Genomic DNA, 21,451 nt, shown 5'->3' on the forward strand with positions numbered 1-21,451 from the left:
GCGAGTTTCTCCTGAATTAAACGCGAGAGGAAACGTCAAGATTTTTTAAATTTTAAATTAAATTATTTCACGTGCGTTACGTAACGCACGTGATTATTACCGCCGAGCGTGTTATTATTTTTTTAAAGCATTGTATAACATTTATCTGCATATGTATAAATTTTTATGCCACAAGCAATTGCATAGCAGGAAGTCGGAAAATGGAACAAGTAAGATAAGTATTTTTTAAGCCACCGGAATGACTCCGTTGAAAGCAAAACAGGGAAATGAATGCGCTCTGAAATTGTTTATACGGCAAAATATTTCTGTTAGCGAAGGTCGTTAAATAATTCAATTTTGTTTGGATGTTCGTACAAAGAGAGTATTAATGACAGTGTTTCCATTACGAGAATGATGTCATTAAATTTTAATAAACAACACAAATTTGTTTTCCAAAAGCGTTTATTTCAAACATACATTACCATGAAAGTCGTACATTTTATTGTCCCAGATGATTCAGTTTGAGCTAAAGTGTTACAAAATACGTTCATGCAATGTTATTTTTAACGCATTCGGTTGTTATACAATAAAAATTCATACAGAATAAAATTTCACCGACTTTCGATTTCTGTTTTTATTATGTTGAATCCTACATACTACGTAACATCAACCATCTGATAAAATATTATCACATTCAAAGCGTTTTTGTTATAAAAAAATATTTTTAGCTGGATTCAATCCAAATGAGTAACCAACCATTTGCCTGTTTGCGAAATCACTAGTATTTTTAGAAAATGTTATGTATAAATTGTATGCAACCAATAAATCTCTGATGTGTGAAATATTAACAAGTGCGTTCCGATCTGTCGGTTTTAATGTCTAAATATCGTTCAAAAAATATTATCAAAACTACATTTGCTTTTACGACAAATATTACAGTTCATATTAACTTCTAGAATCACAAGGCTACTACTAATCTAATGACTAAAAACTGGAGTCACTACATATCACTAGTGAATCATGCAGCACCACTAAATTTAAATCATTGAGCACACACCTGAAGTGAATAACAAAACATGCGGACCACTGGTCAGTAATACTCATAATACTAAAAATAAATAAACTATCAACAGTTACATTTACAACTACATTTCTATTACATAAATAAATCTCTTGAAAGGAAGCCTAAAAATAATAACACTTCCTGTTTAACTTCTAGCTAAAAACTAGTCCTTTTATTTACAAAAATGTGAAAATACCATATGAAAGAAAAAAGTCGTCGAGCGGCCTTTGAAATTTAATGTTAAAAAATTATGTTGGTAACACCAACGCGTCGTTACTTTCTAGACGACTTTCTTCGATTGTATGGCACTAATATTGTCTATTTTTGCTGTACACAACTGCTACGTATAGAAGATAATTCGGAATAAATGCATTATGGTTCCTACAATGAAATATCTACATAACAGTTGTCAAATTAGTTATAAAAATTTATACTTTTAAATAACAAATAATATTTCAGGAGTCTCTATGCGTTTTTGGACGTTGTTAAATTATTACAAAATAAAAATTTAAATAACTTCTGGAATATTACAGCATGTGAGTATAGTATTTCATAACAGAAAACCTTTTTAAACTAGATTCAAAACTTAATAACTAATATATGTATAACAACAATAATAATAATAATAATCAAATGAGGTTCTATTTGAAAATACAAAGTATCCATAAATGATTGTCGCATCAGAGTGGGAAGTTTTAACGAACACGATTATAACTGACAAACTGCCAAGTTTCAGTTGTAACTTGATGACCAATCATTTACAGACATCTTGTTAAATTTAAACTCACTTATTATAAGCGTAACGTTGCTCTATTTTATCTACATCAGAAAACAGTAATGTAATATGTCCATTATGGTACGCAAATCATTGTGCCTCCATCCACAAAAATAAGATTTTCCAGAAAAAATTTGTTACTACGGAGATATGTTATGTCATATAATATTCTGGTAGCTCTAGGGCTAGGGTATGTACCAATTTTATTAGAAATTGATTGTTTTTCTTGGTAAAATGATAGTAATTTACACTGTATTGGACATATACTGTTTAAATCTATAGTAAAATATTATTAACGAAGATTTTTTTTATTTATATATGTATATTGTATATTATAATACTGTGAAGCTGATAAAAAAAACCTGTTACATACTTAGGTGAAACAAACCTACTAGGAAATAATAAATACTACACCGACGTTTATGTTTTTTTTATAGCAAATGTATTACTTACTCATTATTATAAGTAATATAGCATATTGGGCTAATGCTACGAAAGTGTCTTTTGGTAAAATAACCAAAAAGACAATATATTGTTAGAAAAAGCACATTTCGCTGTGTTTTATTATTTTTTAAAGTCAAGGGGTAATTTTGTTGGTCTAGCAATGTATATGAACAAGTGAATATAATATACTGAGATTCTTTTAAAAATTTTAATCTCTCAAACCAGAGTTTAAAGAATGCCAGAAAAACCACTTGAACATTCTAACACTGTGTACATCTCAAAACAAATTTTAATAAAATAAATAAAAACAGATATGCGTCTACTACACCTTAACGTAATAATTATATCAGAGTATGGTTAACTTTCAAAAAAGGTACGGTGATCTTTCGTACTTCTAAGCCATGAAAACTGTGATTCTTTATGTTATTTATTTGTTAAAAGAATGAATTTCAAAAGGTGACATAGCTGTATATGTAATCACAGGAAAATTGCTTATAAATATTGTTGCTTCGTTGTAGATTATACTAAACAATTTTTTCCGAAGATAATTATTTCAAAACATTCGCACATTTCAGTTACGTGTCACAAGAATTTTCATGTCTTGCACACCTTCCAAGAATTTGCCCTTATTGTCAATACGCTTTCGCTGTCTACGCCTATGTAACACCTTGGCACTCCGCTTCGGCATTTGCGAATCGAGCCGAAGTGTAGAGCTATCCAAGCGACCAGCTCCCGAGTGAGAAAAGACATCAACATATCCTTGCAAAACTAACCAGAACTGTTGTAAAAGGCTTCAGATAAATTCAACGATAGTCGAAGAACAAAACTGTGTCATTTGTGCACAGGCTGAATCGTTAAATTTTGGGGCATTTCTTGGGTATAAGCTTCAGTTAATACTGAAATAAATAATCGCGACACCACTGTTTGTCAAGTATGATACATTATCAAAAATATTGAAAGAATCGGTTTTCTTGTTACTACACTACATACTGTAAATTGTGTAAAAGGAGTAAGATTTATGTTAACACTACACTTCGGTAAAAAGTTTGGCAGTGTCATGTTAACTAATAGTTGATTGTAAAGTGCAGTTTTATCAAGTAAGAAACCACCACACACTGCAGTGTTGGTATTACTGAAACTGTTGGCACCACAAACGTCATATACTCGGAATATGAACCCTGATATGAACTTAAGTGACTTTGACGTGTTGGTGGTTTTTTAATTTATGAAGATGGCGTAACGCGCCAAGAACATGTGTCTTTGGAAAATGAAGATTTTGGTACAGATGGTGCTAACACACATCTCAAACTACAGTTAGATTCTAAAATTAGCCAATTTTAGACTTTAAATTCTGGCGGTCGTTACATGAAAATATGTATTGTCAACTCCAGATATAAACATTTTCATATAAAAATACCAACATGTAATAGTCATTCTGAATTAGGTTTAAATTAGTACCTTTTTATAGACTGGAAGATTAGAAGTATGTATACACAGGCTGACTATTATTGTCCGACGTTTCGTTCTTAATAAATAAATTAAATAATTTTTCAAATATCTACCTAAAATATACAAATCATAACTTACAGTTATCACATTTTTCATGTACAAATTATGAGACATAGCGTCGACTTTTTTAACTCTTACTTATTAGCCTGAGCAGCTTGTCGTCGAAGATCAGATTTAATTAATCCTGTCATGATAGTGCCTACTAGTAACATTATAGACATTATCGAATTGGCCCAAATGTCGTTAAGGTTGTTGAAAATAACGGAATAGATGTTTGTAAACGCGATTCCAAAAACTTGAGCCGATGCGTTTAAAAGTCCTGCTGAGGTACCTTCTGGTTCTGGATAAGTGAGTTCTGCACCGAACTCGAATCCCACTGGCAGTAAACCGGTCATGAAAAATCTAAAAAGTCGAACAGGTGACTTACAGAGTGTAAACACTTCCGAAAAACAAAATTTTCTGAAGTTTATTGGCATTTTTTTCTCTTACCCTAATAAAGCAGCTGTAAAGTAAACCACACCAATGCCTTCATTCAGTGTAAAAGTAAAGATAACCATTCCCACGAGAGACAACGCGTATACTGAAAGAGTTGTTTCTCTACAACAAAAATTTTCAATGCGCTATATTAACAAAAAAGGGTGAATGTACTTAAACTTGTGCCATTTATCTAAAATAATTCCACAAACAACGGAACCAACCATTCCTGCCACAACAATAACCAAACCAATTCTTCCGGCATCTTCTTCAGCGTCCTAGAACCCAAAAAGTAACGTTTTTGAAGTTTATCTGCTTTCAAAAATTGTTTTCAGGCGTTGTGTGTTAAATTTTGGGTGGTACCACTGCCCACAATTTAACATAAACCATAATGTCAACATCAGAATAATGTGATATGTCAGTTGTGCAGTAGTACCATCCACGGCTTGACAGATACCGCCAACTCTAATTCCTTTTTTTTACGATCGCCTGGTAGATGGTAATATTATTCACTTTTTTTAAAGAGATACAAACCTTATAATAAAGCAATATTATCTGATTGAGCAAGGTGGAAATCGCATAAAAAATTCCCGTGTTTATGCCATATGAAAGCAAGAGAAGCATATACGACGGATTTAATACCAATCTCTTTAAGGATTGCAGAAAATTTCCAGCATCTGCATTGTCAGTTGGTTGAGATTGTGCATAAGACGGAGGTGTTGGTGGTTCATTCTTGAAAACTATCGCTCTGTTAAAATCAGTTCATTTTTTGTTCTTGTTACTTACAGATAATTATAAGGACTAGTAAAACTGAAGTGTATACTCCGACGGCTATAAAAAGGATATACAAGTCCTCTGTGATTTCGTCTTCAGTACCGTTTCCAACGATCATCGGCGGAATAAGGAATCCGAGGGCTACTCCTAACTGAAAAAAATAACTAGTCAACCAGATCTAAAATAACCAATGCAATTAATCTGGTGCAAAGTGCAAGATTGTGCCTTGATTGATAATAATAAAATAATGGTGTCTGAGTCGGCTAGCCCTTGCGGATGTCCTCATCTAACTCTGACATAATACTTTAATGACGACATCAGAAGGCTGTATTAGTCATATGTAAATAGAGATCATTATGTAATGTATACAAATAATTGTGACGTTTGGAACACTTCCATTATGCAAGATGCAGGTGTATGGTCACATTATAGCCGCTTCGTCAATAATTATATGATAATTTTAACTGTATTGCAAATTAACTTGAATTTTTCTAAGTTTTAATCATTGATGTGGTGTATCAATTTAGTGTTACCTGATTTCCAAAAACTCCAATGCTGCATGCGGAAGATACTTGTGAAGGACCAAACCAAACAGCGGCTAGTCGAGCAGGTACTGATAAAACAAAAACTTGAGACAGGGCAACTACGGCTTGACCTAAAAATCCCACCCAAAATCGGTCAGGTGAAACAGATCCCACTTTTATCCAAGCACCAGCACAGGTGCCCACCATTCCAATGAGTACGGAGATTCTTAAACCCTGAAAATAGCAACAGAATAACAAAAAAAAAAATAAGACAAAATGTTTTTATTGAACCGTAAAAAAATAGCGCCATTGTATTTAATGTAAATTTAGAAAAATATATTATTTTTTAAAGAAGAGACCTACATGCATACAAGATTCTAGAACGATTTTTAAAGTAAAAATGCTGACAATAAGTAGAGATAGAGGAAGTATAAGTGTCTTGACACATTAAACAACGGAAAGTTTTATGAGTCGGAAGATTTTTACTAAAATAAATTAAAGATAACCTTTTTAAAATTTTACAAAAGTTGACAAATTGTTGATATATTTTACTAACATGTTATCCCCCTACTTCTACTTCTAAAAATATTATTGTTGATTATCTCGTAATTTTTTTAGAGTTGTACAACTAGACATACAACAGCAATATATTAATTTATTACGTTATCACGATTATATATTAATTAATTATGTATCCAAATTTTCTAATCAATAAATTCTGGAGTACTTTAATAAATTAACGTCACATAGTTAATGACCGTTTATATCGGGAACGTTTCACATAAATATGGAAGTAACCGGCACTGAATTAGTAGGTAGATATAACTGGCACTTGGTAAATAATTTTTAAAACAGCTCTATCAAAACTGAACAACATCTACACATTCTTCTGAAAAGCTTAGATAAGTTTTCAAACAAAACTTGATCGTCGATTTCTTTAAAATCAGTTTTAATGAAAAAATTCACTTCATCGCCTACTACTGGGTTCGAACATACAAATAAAGACTCTTAAAAATCTCCAACACAAAAAGAATGAAGCCTTAAAAAGTCTGAAATTGGTTAAGATTCGCTGGATCGGTGACGCGCTATTGCTAACTTCAAATGAACCAAGTTGAGTCTAACACAAGCTGTGTTATGAGCTCACGAATTTGAAATGACTGAAGTAATTGTTATCAAACATAGTTAAGAAACATCCCGAGTAAACCGGCTGTCAGATAAAACCACCACACTGAAATCTGTTCATCCGTTTGGGAACTACGACGCAACAAACAGACACACAGACGAAAAATTGGTCTAAAGAGTTTAGACAGTACTTCCCTCGCTGTCGGAAACTTGACGACTGCATGCCTATTATGTTTTTTTTTCTCATTACATTTTTGTAGTGGGAATTTAAAAAAAAATTGTGATGACGTCATCAACATTTTTGCAAGGACACGTATATCAGTTGGGATAGATGTAGTGTAATACTAAGAATAAAATTATTGTGTTCCCAAATTTTCGGGAAAATGAATTGGGTCGTTTTGAATATTGATTTCTTATAATCAATAAAATAACGAAACAATTTACTCACGTATACGGCGCCGGTGTGTAATATCTAGAGAGCGGATTTCTGTCGGGCTAGGCAAGGCCAAACTCGGTACGGCTCGCACGGGATGCGAATTCATTGCCGTTGCGGACTGCACTTCGTTTATTTGAGATTAGAATAACGTTGTTTCGTTGCACTCTGCTGTTAATTCCCGTTCTCATTTACTTAGCCGTTTGATTAATAAATCGTTAATTATATTTATGGAATCCAGCACGTCCCCCCCTATAATCGTGACGTAGCCCGACAGAAATCCGCTGTCTAGTAATATGAGGGGCAACTAAAAATCGTTTATGTATAAACATTCTTAATTTAAGATGACAAGCGTAACAGCATACGTGAGAGTCAAACAGAGAAACTGTAAACAAAACGACCATCGGTTTTATTGCTTCGACTTCCGCTTATTATATAAAACATTGCGTTTTATTTTAATTCTTGACGGTGAAATTCACAATTGGTTGATTATAAACATGTCTATTTCGCATTCGCGGAACCAAGTGACCGCATAAAACAAATGCAGGTCTGTAATGTTAAAGTCGATGTAAATAAGCGTGCTACCCTTATGATTCAACCGAGTTTTTCCTTTAACAAATTTTGTGTCTACCAAATTGGGTTGGTTGGGGTGTAATACTAATAATAAATGTTGCCTTTAATTTAATCAATAAAATAAATTGACTTCATTAATTTTTTTGAACCACCTCTTAAGAAAATCTAAAAAATATGAATGGAATGATAAATCACAAGTACAAACTCATCATATTTTTTGCATTTTAGATAGGATTTATTCAGCAAAATTTAAGGGTGACGTCATCAATTTTTTTAGGAGGGATGAACAAATACATTTTGAACAAAAGTTTACCATGCTTATAATAACTTTAAAATATTCCCAAGATTTCAAAGCATTCGGTTTTGTAATTCCTGATTAAATCGATAAAATAAATTCACGCCTTCATTAATTTTTTTGAGTCACCCTGCATATGCAAATCCAAAAATATGAATGGAATGATAAATCACAAGTACAGACTCATCATATTTTGTACATTTTAGATACGATTTATTCGGCAAACTTTTGAGCTGACGTCATCAGTTTTTTGTAGAAGATAACCAAATATATTTTGACTAAAAATTTATTATGCTCTTTATAACCTTACAACATCTGCAAGATTTCAAAGCATTCGGTTTTGTAGTTCCTGATTAAATCAATAAAATAAATTTACGCATTCATTAATTTTTTTGAGTCACCCTGTATATGCAAATCGAAAAAATTTGAATGGAATGATAAATCACAAGAAGAGACTCACCATATTTTGTACATTTTAGATAGGATTTATTCAGCAAAATTTTGTGGTGACATCATAAATTTTTTAGGGAGGACGACCAAATACGTTTTGATCAAAAATTTACCATGCCTATGATAATTTTAAAATATCTTCAAGATTTCGAAGCATTCGGTTTTGTAGTTCCTGAGTAAATCAGTAAAATAAATTTACGCTTTCATTTATTTTCTTGAATCACCCTGTATATGCAAATCCAAAAAATATGAATGGAGTGATAGATCACAAGTACAGACTGATCATATTTTGTACATTTTAGATATGATTTATTCGGCAAATTTTCGAGCTAACGTCATCAAGTTTTTGGAGGGGATAAGCAAATATATTTTGACTAAACATTTATTATGCTCTTTATAACCTTAAAGCATCTGCAAGATGTCAGAGCATTCCGTTTTGTAGTTCCTGATTAAATCAATAAAATATATTTACGCATTCATTAATTTTTTTGAGTCACTCTGTATATGCAAATCCAAAAAATATGAATGGAGTGATAAATGACAAGTACAGGCTCATCATATTTTGTACATTTTAGATATGATTTATTCGGCAAACTTTCGAGCTGACGTCATCAAGTTTTTGGAGGGGATAAGCAAATATATTTTGACTAAACATTTATTATCCTCTTTATGACCTTAAAACATCTGCAAGATTTCAGAGCATTCGGTTTTGTAGTTCCTGATTAAATCAATAAAATATATTTACACATTCATTAATTTTTTTGAGTCACCCTGCATATGCAAATCCAAAAAATATGAATGGAGTGATAGATCACAAGTACAGACTCATCATATTTTGTACATTTTAGATATGATTTATTCCACAAACTTTTGAGCTGACGTCATCAAGTTTTTGGAGGGGATAAGCAAATATTTTTTGACTAAAGATTTATGATGCTCTTTATAGCCTTAAAACATCTTCAAGATTTCAGAGCATTCGGCTTTGTAGTTCCTGATTAAATCAATAAAATATATTTACGCATTCATTAATTTTTTTGAGTCACCCTGTATATGCAAATCCAAAAAATATGAATGGAGTGATAGATCACAAGTACAGACTCATCATATTTTGTACATTTTAGATATGATTTATTCCACAAACTTTTGAGCTGACGTCATCAAATTTTTGGAGGGGATAAGCAAATATTTTTTGACTAAAGATTTATTATGCTCTTTATAGCCTTAAAACATCTGCAACATTTCAAAGCATTCTGGTTAGCAGATTAAAAATTAAATTTCAAAATATTGTTTTATAATTTTGATTTTTTTTCCAAAAATCTGGACGTTTCGGGTGAAAAGTCGATTCAGAGTTGTAAACTACATGTGTAGGACTATGCTATTTTATACAATTGAAAACCCATTTACTATGTACAATTTTGAAGTGGCGTCATCGCATTAGTGGTGGGGATGATTAGACAAATTTTGGTTAGCGTTTTACCATCTACATGATATTCTTAATATAAGTACAAAATTTCACAACAATCGGTCGAGTACTTTCGGAGATTATCTGTCTAATAAAAATCCGGGACGGCAGACGGACAGACGGACAGACGGACGGACAGACGGACGGACAGACGGACAGACGGACAGACGGACAGACGGACAGACAGACGGAAATGGGAGACCTATTTCTTCGTCTTCTAGGGGTCATGAAAGATCGAGAAAACGTAAAAGTAGAGAGTCGGCCGACGGACTCGATTACAATACTTCCTTTGCTTACGCTCGGGAAGTAAAAAGGATTAAAAGATAAAGAGCGACGAACATTATAATTTAAATCATTAGGTACATTATGTAATCGGTATGATAATACTTTTACACTTTGTATCTTTCATGTGTCATACTTTATCACCATTTCGTCTATATGTAATTAAAGTTATCATTATCAAACAAAAACTATAACAAAGAACCGCTTTAACAATTTTAACTTAGATAATTATGAAGCTGAAGGGTAGGTACTCCTTCAACATCTGCAGGTGTTAAGGAATTCTGTGTGAATGATTAGATGTACATTTTTTACTTATCAAGATTTTCAAGATTGCATAAGTATTAGTTATATATAGATAACAAATTTTATTGAAAAATATAAAACTATTTTTATAGGACAAATTAACCAGTTCAGTCCAGTATTTAGGTGCATTGTCAATGACGCTCCAGTACTGTAAGTGACCACTGATTTCGTAAGTTCCTTTACTGATATTAATGTCAGTAGACAGTTATCTCACTTTACACAGACATAAAGTTTGTGTGGACTGACTTTTGGTCACTTTAATACCCATCGTTGCACATTTTATTGTGGATATAAAGAATTTCTCATCCTTGTCTTGCATTCATGCTAAAATTTTCGCCTGTGTTACCTTTTATATAGCTTTTTTTATTAGTTGTGATTCATTTATATGTATTACCAGGATGAGCTAATGCGTTGGGAAATTTTATTGTTCCAAGCATACATATCTGTTTTTTATATCAAAATTCGTACAATGTGAGTCTAGGATTATTTTTTGTGTCGTATCTAATTGAATTGATGCGACACCTTTCTTATGTTTGGAACTCAAAATATCTTCATTTTTAATAGGTATCATAAATATTTGTAAGAAATGAAGTTTTACATTAGGAGTATATTCAAACTGAAAAATTATCCATCAGAGAAATTTCTTGGTGTAATATTGTGGTGTAAAAGATTTGTACAAGTGTCCACACAAAAAGGCTTTGAAATTTTCATCACATGTCTGCAAAAATTAGAACTTTCTTTTAATGCGATTCGAGTTCCATTGGTTTGAAAATAATGATTATAAAATGAATATCGCCATTAGAACAAAAAATGAAAGGAAAAAAAATTGGTAGCGAAAGGAAGTTTACTAAAAAAAAACATATTTATCTAGAAACTGTAACCCCAACTAGTCATTTTATTTTTGTTCTGAAATAGTTATTTGCACAACTAGTTTTGAAAGTGATACTTTTTTGCATGAATTTGTAATTTGATTAACGAGAGCGAAACTTGAGCAAATGAGTGAAAAAAAGAGACTTTCAAAACGAGTTGTACACGTATTTTTTCTTTGCATGCTGATCCTTGTAAGCCGAAAGTAAAAAAAATCTGTCATTGACATTTCGCGATTTTGCTGTCACTCAAAAACTGTTACTATAAAAAAATAATAATAATAAAAAAAACTAGTAGGCAATAAGCATTAGAATTAAAAAATTGAACCACTTTCGACACCGCAACGAAATCTTGCAAATCTTAAAAATTTTTGACGTCAAACATTAACAGTTTAGTAACATAGTTGTTTGCACATCTGTTTCGATTACAATATGTGGCAATTCGATATGATTATCTCTGCATTTAGATAATTTGCATTTTTTTGCAGTTAAAACAAATACATCAATAAGTATTTTACATCATTGTAAACGTAATTGAATGGTGTATGAAAATCTGTTAACAAATGTATACATTGCAATTTAAAAAAACATAGGTTTGCGTCGCAACACCGACGCCATATATGCGTTATGTTTGCGGTATACTAGATTAAACTTCCCTCTTCAAGCTACAAACAACGGCGTTTGTAGAGTTTCAATACCTCTATTCGTTCTCAAGATAATATGATTTAACTTATCTGATGATTAAATAAGTTTCCTAATGCCAAGAAAAATGAAGAAAATATTATTTATTTGGAATTATTTATTAGGTTGGAAACAATTATTTCCAAAACATTGTTCTCTTTAAGGTCACTTAGTATTGCTAAACTATAATCAAGTTTACAATAGCGATAATTAAAATATTAATAGGTTCGGTAAAATTCTGATACTACGTCCAAAGATCTGTAAACTTGGTTTTCGCCCCAAAAATAAAATTTTGATAAAAAAAATTATATGAAAAGTGACAGTGTCTAGTTGTAAACGAAAGTTAAGTTTAACAGAGTATACATATTTTTTTTACGAATATTTGATTTATTATTGATTGTTAACTCTATTGGCAATCAGTCCAAAATAATAAAACAAACTTTCCGAACTAGGTACATCTGTCGTCAATAAAAAATATTAATTTAATTTATCTTTAATTTAAGATCTTAAACTAAATCGTATCTACAAGACTTAAATTATCAACGACATTACGTAGTAATTAATCTAACAGTGTGATAATAATCAAACAAAAGCGTTTTCGTAGTTTAATCTTCTGACTAACGATAGGAATGAAAACATTTAGATCTAAATGGTGATTATGTCTAACACGCATTTTTGGCTAATAATAATTAGATTAATTGATTTACAGGTGTCTGAAAGATGAAGGTCACAGATAAAAACCAGCTAAAATCAATGACAGGGACAAGTACCTACACTAATTCAATTTAATGAGAAACATACCTGAATAATATAAAACTAATTGTATTTCACAAAACATCTTTCACAAGAAAAATTTTTAAAAATGATATTGTTATTTAAACCATCAAACCCTCTCAAAATTTCAAATTCTTAAAAACCTTTTCACCGAAAATTACAACTAACAATAAATGTAATAATAAAAAAAGTTACCACACAGAAATCATAATGTGGAATTTATAACATTTTCAAGGTATTTTTAAATGCGCTGTTATCTTGGTATCGTAAAAATTTTAAATAGATGCAGATTGTAGTGTTTAAATAGATGCAAATAAATCACATATTTTTAACTACGTTTGTGTTGTACATAACATGCAATTTTCTTCGCTTGTTTTTTCCTTACAACCTGAAATTTGGAGGTCAACATAAATCAATAAAAACACAATTACAGTCGAGTAGTAGAAAATGATGTTGAGATAGTTCGTAGAAGCAGTGTTTTACGATTTTTTATTAACAAATAAGTGAAATTAATATTAATACTAAATAGCACAGCCTCGAAGTGGTAAAGCAGCTATTTTTCAAAAACAAGTTATTGGAACACAGACAGTTACATTTTTTAAACAATTTTGTGACATTTTGTTTCTAAGAAAAGAATAGTGGAAAAAGTACAAAATTAAGAAATCTTTACGACCAGTTTATCAGGTATACATACAACAAAGCCTTTGAATAATAAACTCAACACATATACACGTCTGCTAAACGCTTATGCAAATACTTGAAATCGCGAAATAATCGCCAGGATTACGTAGGTCCTTAAAAACGTACATTTGTTGTCATTCTGTTATTGTGGCAATGCCCAGAATAATTAACTTACCAAACACAAACAAAAAAACCTGTAAATTGATTTAAAATCAAACCATAATAAATACAACACAAACTGTTAACTGGTCAAGGTTGCCAACTTGTTCAGACTATCATCATCGTACTTACCAATTTATCCAAGAGGTAGCTTCCTGGGAAAATAAATGGGATATAGAGAATCATATAAAGCATCGACGTCCAGTCCACCCATGTGGTTGAAACACCATAATATTTCGTTATCACATTAGCTATAATGGAGTATTCGATCCATTGCATTGCGTTCGATGTGGAATACAGAACGAATAATGCCAGAATGAACCATCGAATTTCGTAAACTTTAAGTTTTTCGATCTCAGGTAGAGTTCCATGTTTCTCGACATCGTTATTTTGCATCGCAGGTGAGCCTTACTGGAATTAGGTTAATTTAATAAGTTTTTTAAAGAACTGAACTGACTTCGACCAACAAAATCACCCTGAGAGGATCGAGGTTTCTCTTTGTTAAGGTCACGTAACACTGGCTTTTTGCAATTCAAATGTGTTACACGGCAAGAGGTGCAAGAACGTCACCTTCGCGGAATTTCTATCTGAAACCTCTTCAAGATTTTAATTTCGTAATCAGATGAAATGTATCTAAGATTAGTTTGGTGAATGAGATACTTATGTGGTGTTATAATGAGAATGAAACTTATCAATTAGAGACTTGAGGAAAACAAAGATTTAGATAAGATCACAAAAATTCCATATTAATCAAAAACAATTTGTTGACGGAAGAAAAATCACGTCTTATGAACATGACAATGTAGTATGTACTGGTAATACCTGCAATGAATCAAGACTTTGTTCATAGTTTATTTAACTGCAGACAATTAAATTAAATACTGTTGTAGTCTTTATATTTTTATTGCAGCTATTGTCTTTGTGATTCAAAGGTCCGCCTAGCTAACTACAAAGACAATAGCAACTGTTGAGAGTCTTCTCACAGACCATAGCGCAATTACGAGATCAGGCATATTAAACTAAGGTAAAGCTACACACTTTGTGTAAACTGAATATATTTTGGAAACAGTGTAGTACTCGTATAATACAATATTTTTTGCTTGACAGTCACGATATAGTCACGGTCAGAGATAACAGTATAAATTAAATGGAATGTGTATACATATATTATTACACTGCAGGTATAAAACAAACGTTGGTTAGACTTCAACATTCATTGTTGGAAAAAATATTGAAAAGATAAGGTCGTTTTGACATCATATTAAATTTAAAACTAAATTCCGAATGCTTGAATGATTTTATTTTATCGAATATTTAAATCGGTGAAGTAGGTTCTACCATAGTTAAGGTTACTGAATGCAGGTTAAGGCTAGCTGGACAATCTTGAATGTTGAAGATTGTGAATTTTCCTCGACAGTCAAAATATCGTTGCACGGTTGCAGCGATTCATTAGAGTATGTGATCCAAAATAGATTAAAGTACAACCATATCATAGGAAAAAAATCTACTGGTAGGCCATGAAATTTATTTTAAAAATAATTATGTTGGTATTACAGTCATTTGACATCTTTTAAAAAATAAATTCCATGGTCTAGTAGACGACTTTTTTTCGATCATATATGATATTAGTCAAGTGAGTTCATTGTGAATCAAGTATTAAAAACAATTTATGTATGTGTAGTATATATGCATATAACGAAGATTATACTGCACGTTCATATACCACAGTCTTAAAGGTACAAAAAAGGTACAATTTATTAAAAAAGTGATGCTCTCAAGGTAATAGATAAGCAAGTATAACATTGCGAAATAGTGGTGCCAAATGAAGCTTTTATGTATTTTTATTTTTTTTTTTAAGGTCTCTTTGACATTTTCCAATTTTTCCTGTGTTATTTTATGCCTGTTTTATACATAAAAGTCATTCTGTAAGTTAAGGTTTTTATTGAACTATTTAAAATAGGTATATATAGATAGGTATATTAACATGTAAAAGATAAAAAACAATTATTTTAATTTCATACTTACTAAAATTATCGCAGGAATGTTTACGTCATTAAGGAGGAAGTTTACCAACATTTTATAAATTGTGAGTTGAAGACAATTAAACAAATTGTGATACATGTTTACTTGTGTTGGTAAAATTAAGATTATATATATTTTTATAAAATATATCATTAATTTAAAACCAGTCAAAAATTAATGAGTTTAGAAAAAAGTATTTACGTTTGCGCAAAAAAAAAAAACAAATTTACAGCTTTGAATCTTTTAAACACTCAAAAATGCCCAATTACACAAATCATAAATTATAAATACATAAAGAGATATTTCCAGGATTCTATCGGTGTTGTCAAACTCTTTTTCTAATCCCCTGTTTAATAAAAATAATACTCCTAACAAGTTTGTTGTTGTTGTTGTTGTATATGCTATAGATAAAATAGCGATATTCGTCATTCCTTAAAATGATATATATATTTTTTATGTGATGAAGTACATTATATTTTTGTCTAACTTTGGAATTGGAATATGTGATATAAAATAAAGTACAACTATATTATCGAAAAAAAATCCACCATTAGGCCATGAAATTTATTTTAAAAATAATAATGTTGGCATTACAGCTACTTGATCCTTTATTTGACAATTATTGACCGTAACTGTCTAACTAAACAAGGAACGCGTTGGTGTTACCAACAACTATTAAAAAATAAATTTCATGGTCTACTAGACGACTTTTTTTCGATCATATGGTATTAGTAAGGTGAGTTAATTGTAAATCAAGTATCAAAAACAATGTACATATCTATGTCTAGTCTATACGATAATGATGGTTATACTGTACGTTCATATACCATAGTTTTAAAGATCTAAAAAAATACGGTTTATTAAAAAATGATCCAACACAGTAAGCAAGTATAACATTGCGGAATAGTGGTGTCAAATGAAGCTTTCATTTATGTATTTTCTTGGAAAGGTCTTTTTGACATTTTTCATTTTCCCCTGTGTTATTTTATGCCTGCTTTATACGTCATTCTGTAAGTTAAGTTTTATAAAACTATTTAAAATATCAAGTAAGGTATATGAAAAATGTAAAAGATAAGAAAAAATTATTTTGATATGATATTTACTGAAATTATCGCAGCAATGTTTACGTCATTAACGAGGAAGTTTACCAACATTTTATAAAAAAAATAGACAAATTATGACACCTACTTGCATGTGATGGTAAAATTAAAGTTTACTCACTTTCATCTCTTTCTGGTTATTTATGGAGGAAATTGAGTAAAAAAATTGCTCGAAGGTTATTTCGTCAGAACTTTTCCCGTCTTTGAAGTATAATCCGCCAAATCTCGCTTTTTTTAATAATTATAACTCTTGATTTTGCGATTTTCGTTTTGCTAATAACCTCCATAAAGTAAGCGCCACGAATAACCACCCCCAAGCCGCTGCGCCAAGAATTTGTGCTCCCATGTACGGACAATATAAAATATACATATTTAAAGCAGATAAACAACGGAAAAAAATGTCCTCTCAGCACTAATAACAAGCTTAAGTTCAAGTGTTTATGTTTACACACCGAAAGAATATCACGTAGAAAATAGCTTGTTTTGAACGAGTGTCTCCTCAAAACAGGGTACTAAAATTATTAATTAAGCCACAATTGAACAAAATGTTCTGAATATTATAATACTTCTTTTGTCATTATTACACAAATATGTATGTGGGTATTCCCACATTTAAAAAAAGGGGGTGATTCGTTACTAATTTAATAAAAAAATTTGATGACGTCATTAAAGTACATAGATAATACTAGTAAAATATGTTTTTGTGAAAATTTTGTATATCACAAGTATAGGAATAACATTTAAAACATTTTAAGCCAAATTTTGGTTAGCGTTTAACCATCTACATGATATTCCTAAGATATGTACATGCAAAATTTAACAAAATCGGTCAAGCAGTATCGGAGATTACGTGTCTAATAAAAATCGACACGGACGCCAGACAGACAGACAGACGGAAACGGGAGATCACTTTTTGCGTACTCTAGGAGCCATAAGACGTCGAGAAAACATGAAATTGGAAAGTCGCCCGATAAACTTGAATACTATACTTCCTTAGCTTACGCTCGGAAAGTCAAAAAGCAATGAAGTTGCTCTATTTTCTTGGTTATTTTTTAGAAAAAAAATTATCATATGTAGGTATATTTAGAAAATTTGAGAAATCTGTCGGCCATGTTATATTGGTAATATCTACCTACTGGTACTGATTCTTACTGAAATATATTAGTTTTTATTTCAATTTATGACCTGGAGTCTTTCTTCACGTTTACAAAATATCTAATACGTCTAATTTTAATTAGTTCGTTTGAACAAATTTCATGTAAGCTATTTTTTATTTTATTTTATTTTATGATCAATAACAAAGTACTGCATTTTTTAACACGAGTTAATAAAATAGGAACTAATACTCCTAAAAATGAATATAAGTTTAAAAACAAAAATATGTACTATACATTTCCATACAAGTTTTCCTGTCACCCACATTTATAAGTATCTCTTAAACCAATACGTGCTTCTCTTTTTTCGATTATTGTTTCTGTAAGAAATTCTTTTTTAGATAAAAATACTCATACGTACTTTTTTAACAACACAAGAGGTGGAATTTTTGCCGCGTTTATAAGCCTCTTTTATCTTTTGCGAATTTATTTATTTTAAACTGTTCAAAATTTTTTTATTATTCGTTTTATTGTATTTATTTACATTTCTAATAATATTTTAATAAATAATAAACTAAAAATTAATTTGGGTCCAACACTTTCAACGAAATATTAGGTAACTGGAAACGTACCAGCGAATTTTTTGCCAACAAACCACGAACGCTTAACACTGAGAGAAGAATATTACATAATATATAATAATGTAGTCTTTAAAATTCAGCGACAACTTTATAATTACTTAACACGTATCTTCCACGGTCCGATTAATTTTTAATTATTTACTTTGCACGACAAGCGTAGTTGACTAAATTGTTTTGACACAAAAATTCACATTATTTGGCTCTAATACTGGGTTTACAAATGTAGTAAAATTCCACATTAATTACTCTTCTAATGGTAGTATAACGTAAGACAAACACCTTGTTTATTACCTTCACTCTCTAGCATAGAATATTGAATACGCAATAACAATTTCCAGTAACCACAAAAAAATAAACAAACCGCAAAGCATGAATTAAAATAATTGAAAACAAAATATAAATATTTATTCAACCAACATTATTATTTATTTCTACCATCAACAAAAACTAGGTTGATCAGTGACGTTTCCACGAAAGTATCAAAACTGCACAAAACAAGTGTTACGTTATAAACCTGCTCTCCCCTCAACTACGTGCGAATTCATCCCCAAAAACTCACCGTTGTGACGTCGCAAGATCGATTCTAATCCAGAAACAAACGTGTTTTCCTCAGCAACAAATCCGGGGCAACGCTTTTGGCGGTATTGTGTTTTCTGGCAACTGACACTATATAGCGGACAACATAAGTTTATAAAAGTGTAGTAAATATCCGATAATGTTATCACTGTTTCGTGGTACTACACTAGCTCTCGACAGGAATTTTAAAATGATTCAACTGCACAGTCGGTTCTCCATACACGCGCTCATTCCATCCGTATGTGCGCGCAAGCCCGGAAAGGACACAAAGCAGATCCATGAATGAATGTTCGGCATCATCCTTGGGATGATTTGGGGTGGAAATTGAATAAGGGTGTACTGTTTTGGGTTTGTCGAGGTTGTTTATGCAAACATGGGAGGACGATGAACTTTCATCTTGGAGAAGAGGGGATTAATATCACTAGAAATAGCACAATTTCACAAGTTAGTGAAAAATGATTGTGTGGAGGGTCATTTTTAGAACGTTTTTGGGTTGGATGGTGAAAGTGAAGCAGGACGCGGGGATCTGAAGGAAAAAACCTAGCTGTGAACAAATTTTGGAGACGTCATCAAATTTTTGGTACAGATAGGTAACTTATTTTAATAAATTGAATCAAAACGGTTTAGCTCGTTTTCACGAAAGTCTGGACACACAGAATTGTTGTTATTAGCGTTACAGTCGAGCATCAAAACTGATGTATTTTTGCTATTAAAAAGTTGATTATGTCATCATAAAATTTATTAAGAAATCGTGTTTAGAATATACCACAGATATAATTTGTCAAAGAAGCTGCGTTTGTTTAATGGATTGTCTTTCAAAGACGAGGGAAGATCTGTATATAAGTTCTATATTGTAACTTTAGATCAAATATTTGAAACAACAGATAGAACAGAATTTTCCTCATTTAGATTTCATAACACCACTTAGAAAAACTTCAAACTTCATAAAGTGTGAGTGTGAGTGTACTGGCGGACGGTTGTGCAGTGAACTGTGTTCCTGGTTGATTACCAATAATTATTGTTGTAAACAAAACTTCTCACACGTGAGTTATGGTATGGTTGCAGTACTTGTAATCTAGTTTTGTTTGCATCTAGCATTTTTTACCAGTTGCCTAATCTAGACGCTCGGTATTTCTTCTATACCGTAGCGGCTACTTATCTATCTATCTGTTGATAAGTTTTTGCAAAATGCCGGCGTGCACGATATGTGATATTAACATTAAGGGCTTCGAGAAGGCTCAAAAGTGCTTTGCCTGTGGTATTAAAGATCACACAAAATGTTTGAAAATTGAAGAGAGTGACCTTAAAATCTTGTGCAAATACAGAAATTTTCCTCTAAAATTGATGTCCTAAAAGAATCTGTTGTAAAGTGTTTAAATCATATCGAAAATAAAATTAAACATAATAATCAAATTCTAAATCAAGTTAAGGAAACTCTACCTTCTGAAAGTTCAACAAAAAATGATTTTTTTTCAAACGTTGTTAGTAAATCTAAATCCACTGTTATTTTGCAACTAAAATATACTAAACAGTCGATTTCTACTACAAAAAAAGATTTATTGAGTCAAGTTGATCCCGTTAAATTGAACCTTGATGTTGCTTGTATTAAACCTGATCGTAATGGAAGCATCATCATAAGTTGTAATGGTACTGCCGACTCTAATAAAATTAAGAATTTAGTTGGTGAAAAATTAACGGACTACAACTTGAAAAATTTGCCAAGTTTAAAGCCCCGGATGTGAATTTCCGGAATAAACAAACACATTCCAGAGGAAGAAGTGGTAGACTACATTCTGGGTGAGAATAGGTCTTTATTTAGTACTGAATATATCTTAGATCTAAGTTCCTACAGTTTCCAATGCTGGGAAATTATTCGTCGGATATGACTACTGTAAAATTTGGGACGCATGCTTCAAATGCTCAGGTTTTAATCATATGTCAGGTCAATGTACAGCAAAATCTCCTATTTGTCCAAGGTCTGCCGGGGCTCATGTGCTAAAAGACTGTCAGTCAGAATCTCTGAAATGTACTCACTGTAGTTCTCACAAAGACAAAAATCCGGATATTTCCGATAACCATGCGGCCTGGGATATTGACAAGTGCTCAGTGTACCAAAATCAACTTCAAAAGCTTAAGACTTTAATACTTGATACTAAGTAGCAATCACAGAATTCGCAGATGATTAATAGTTCTGCCACCAAACTATCCCTTATGAATAATTCTTTACCCAGTTGTTCAACCAATTCGTCATTTTTGTGTTGTTGTTATCAGAATGTTAGAGGTTTATACACTAAAATAAGGAATTATATTTATTCTTAATTTCTGAAACCCATTTAAAATTAATTGCACTATCTGAAACTTCATTTTTACGGTACTTACCTATTCGATAAATTTT

The 21,451-nt window shown here is 31.4% G+C and overlaps 2 protein-coding genes across 3 annotated transcripts in view; one reads left to right on the plus strand and one right to left on the minus strand.

The window, feature by feature from the left end:
- LOC135122823 (ctenidin-1-like) overlaps positions 1–21,451 on the plus strand; it is a 75,692-nt gene that overhangs the window by 1,602 nt on the left and 52,639 nt on the right. The window lies entirely within an intron of this gene.
- On the minus strand, positions 424–19,304 carry LOC135122821 (uncharacterized MFS-type transporter C09D4.1). 2 transcript variants are annotated; one of them, XM_064047262.1, is made up of 8 exons: positions 19,040–19,304; positions 13,756–14,034; positions 5,552–5,776; positions 5,031–5,169; positions 4,779–4,984; positions 4,419–4,522; positions 4,260–4,367; positions 424–4,172 (listed from the first exon to the last, which is right to left on the minus strand). In XM_064047262.1, the coding sequence occupies exons 2-8, from the start codon at positions 14,017–14,019 to the stop codon at positions 3,905–3,907; spliced, it is 1,314 nt and encodes a 437-aa protein (XP_063903332.1). In that variant the 5' UTR covers positions 14,020–14,034; positions 19,040–19,304; the 3' UTR covers positions 424–3,904. The 2 variants fall into 2 exon arrangements, with proteins under 2 accessions (XP_063903332.1, XP_063903333.1); XM_064047263.1 differs by lacking the exon at positions 13,756–14,034.

Source organism: Zophobas morio, unplaced genomic scaffold, assembly GCF_036711695.1.
Source record: "Zophobas morio isolate AGI-343-1 ecotype UQ-CSIRO unplaced genomic scaffold, CSIRO_AGI_Zmor_V1 ptg000005l, whole genome shotgun sequence".
Lineage (NCBI taxonomy): Eukaryota > Metazoa > Arthropoda > Insecta > Coleoptera > Tenebrionidae > Zophobas > Zophobas morio.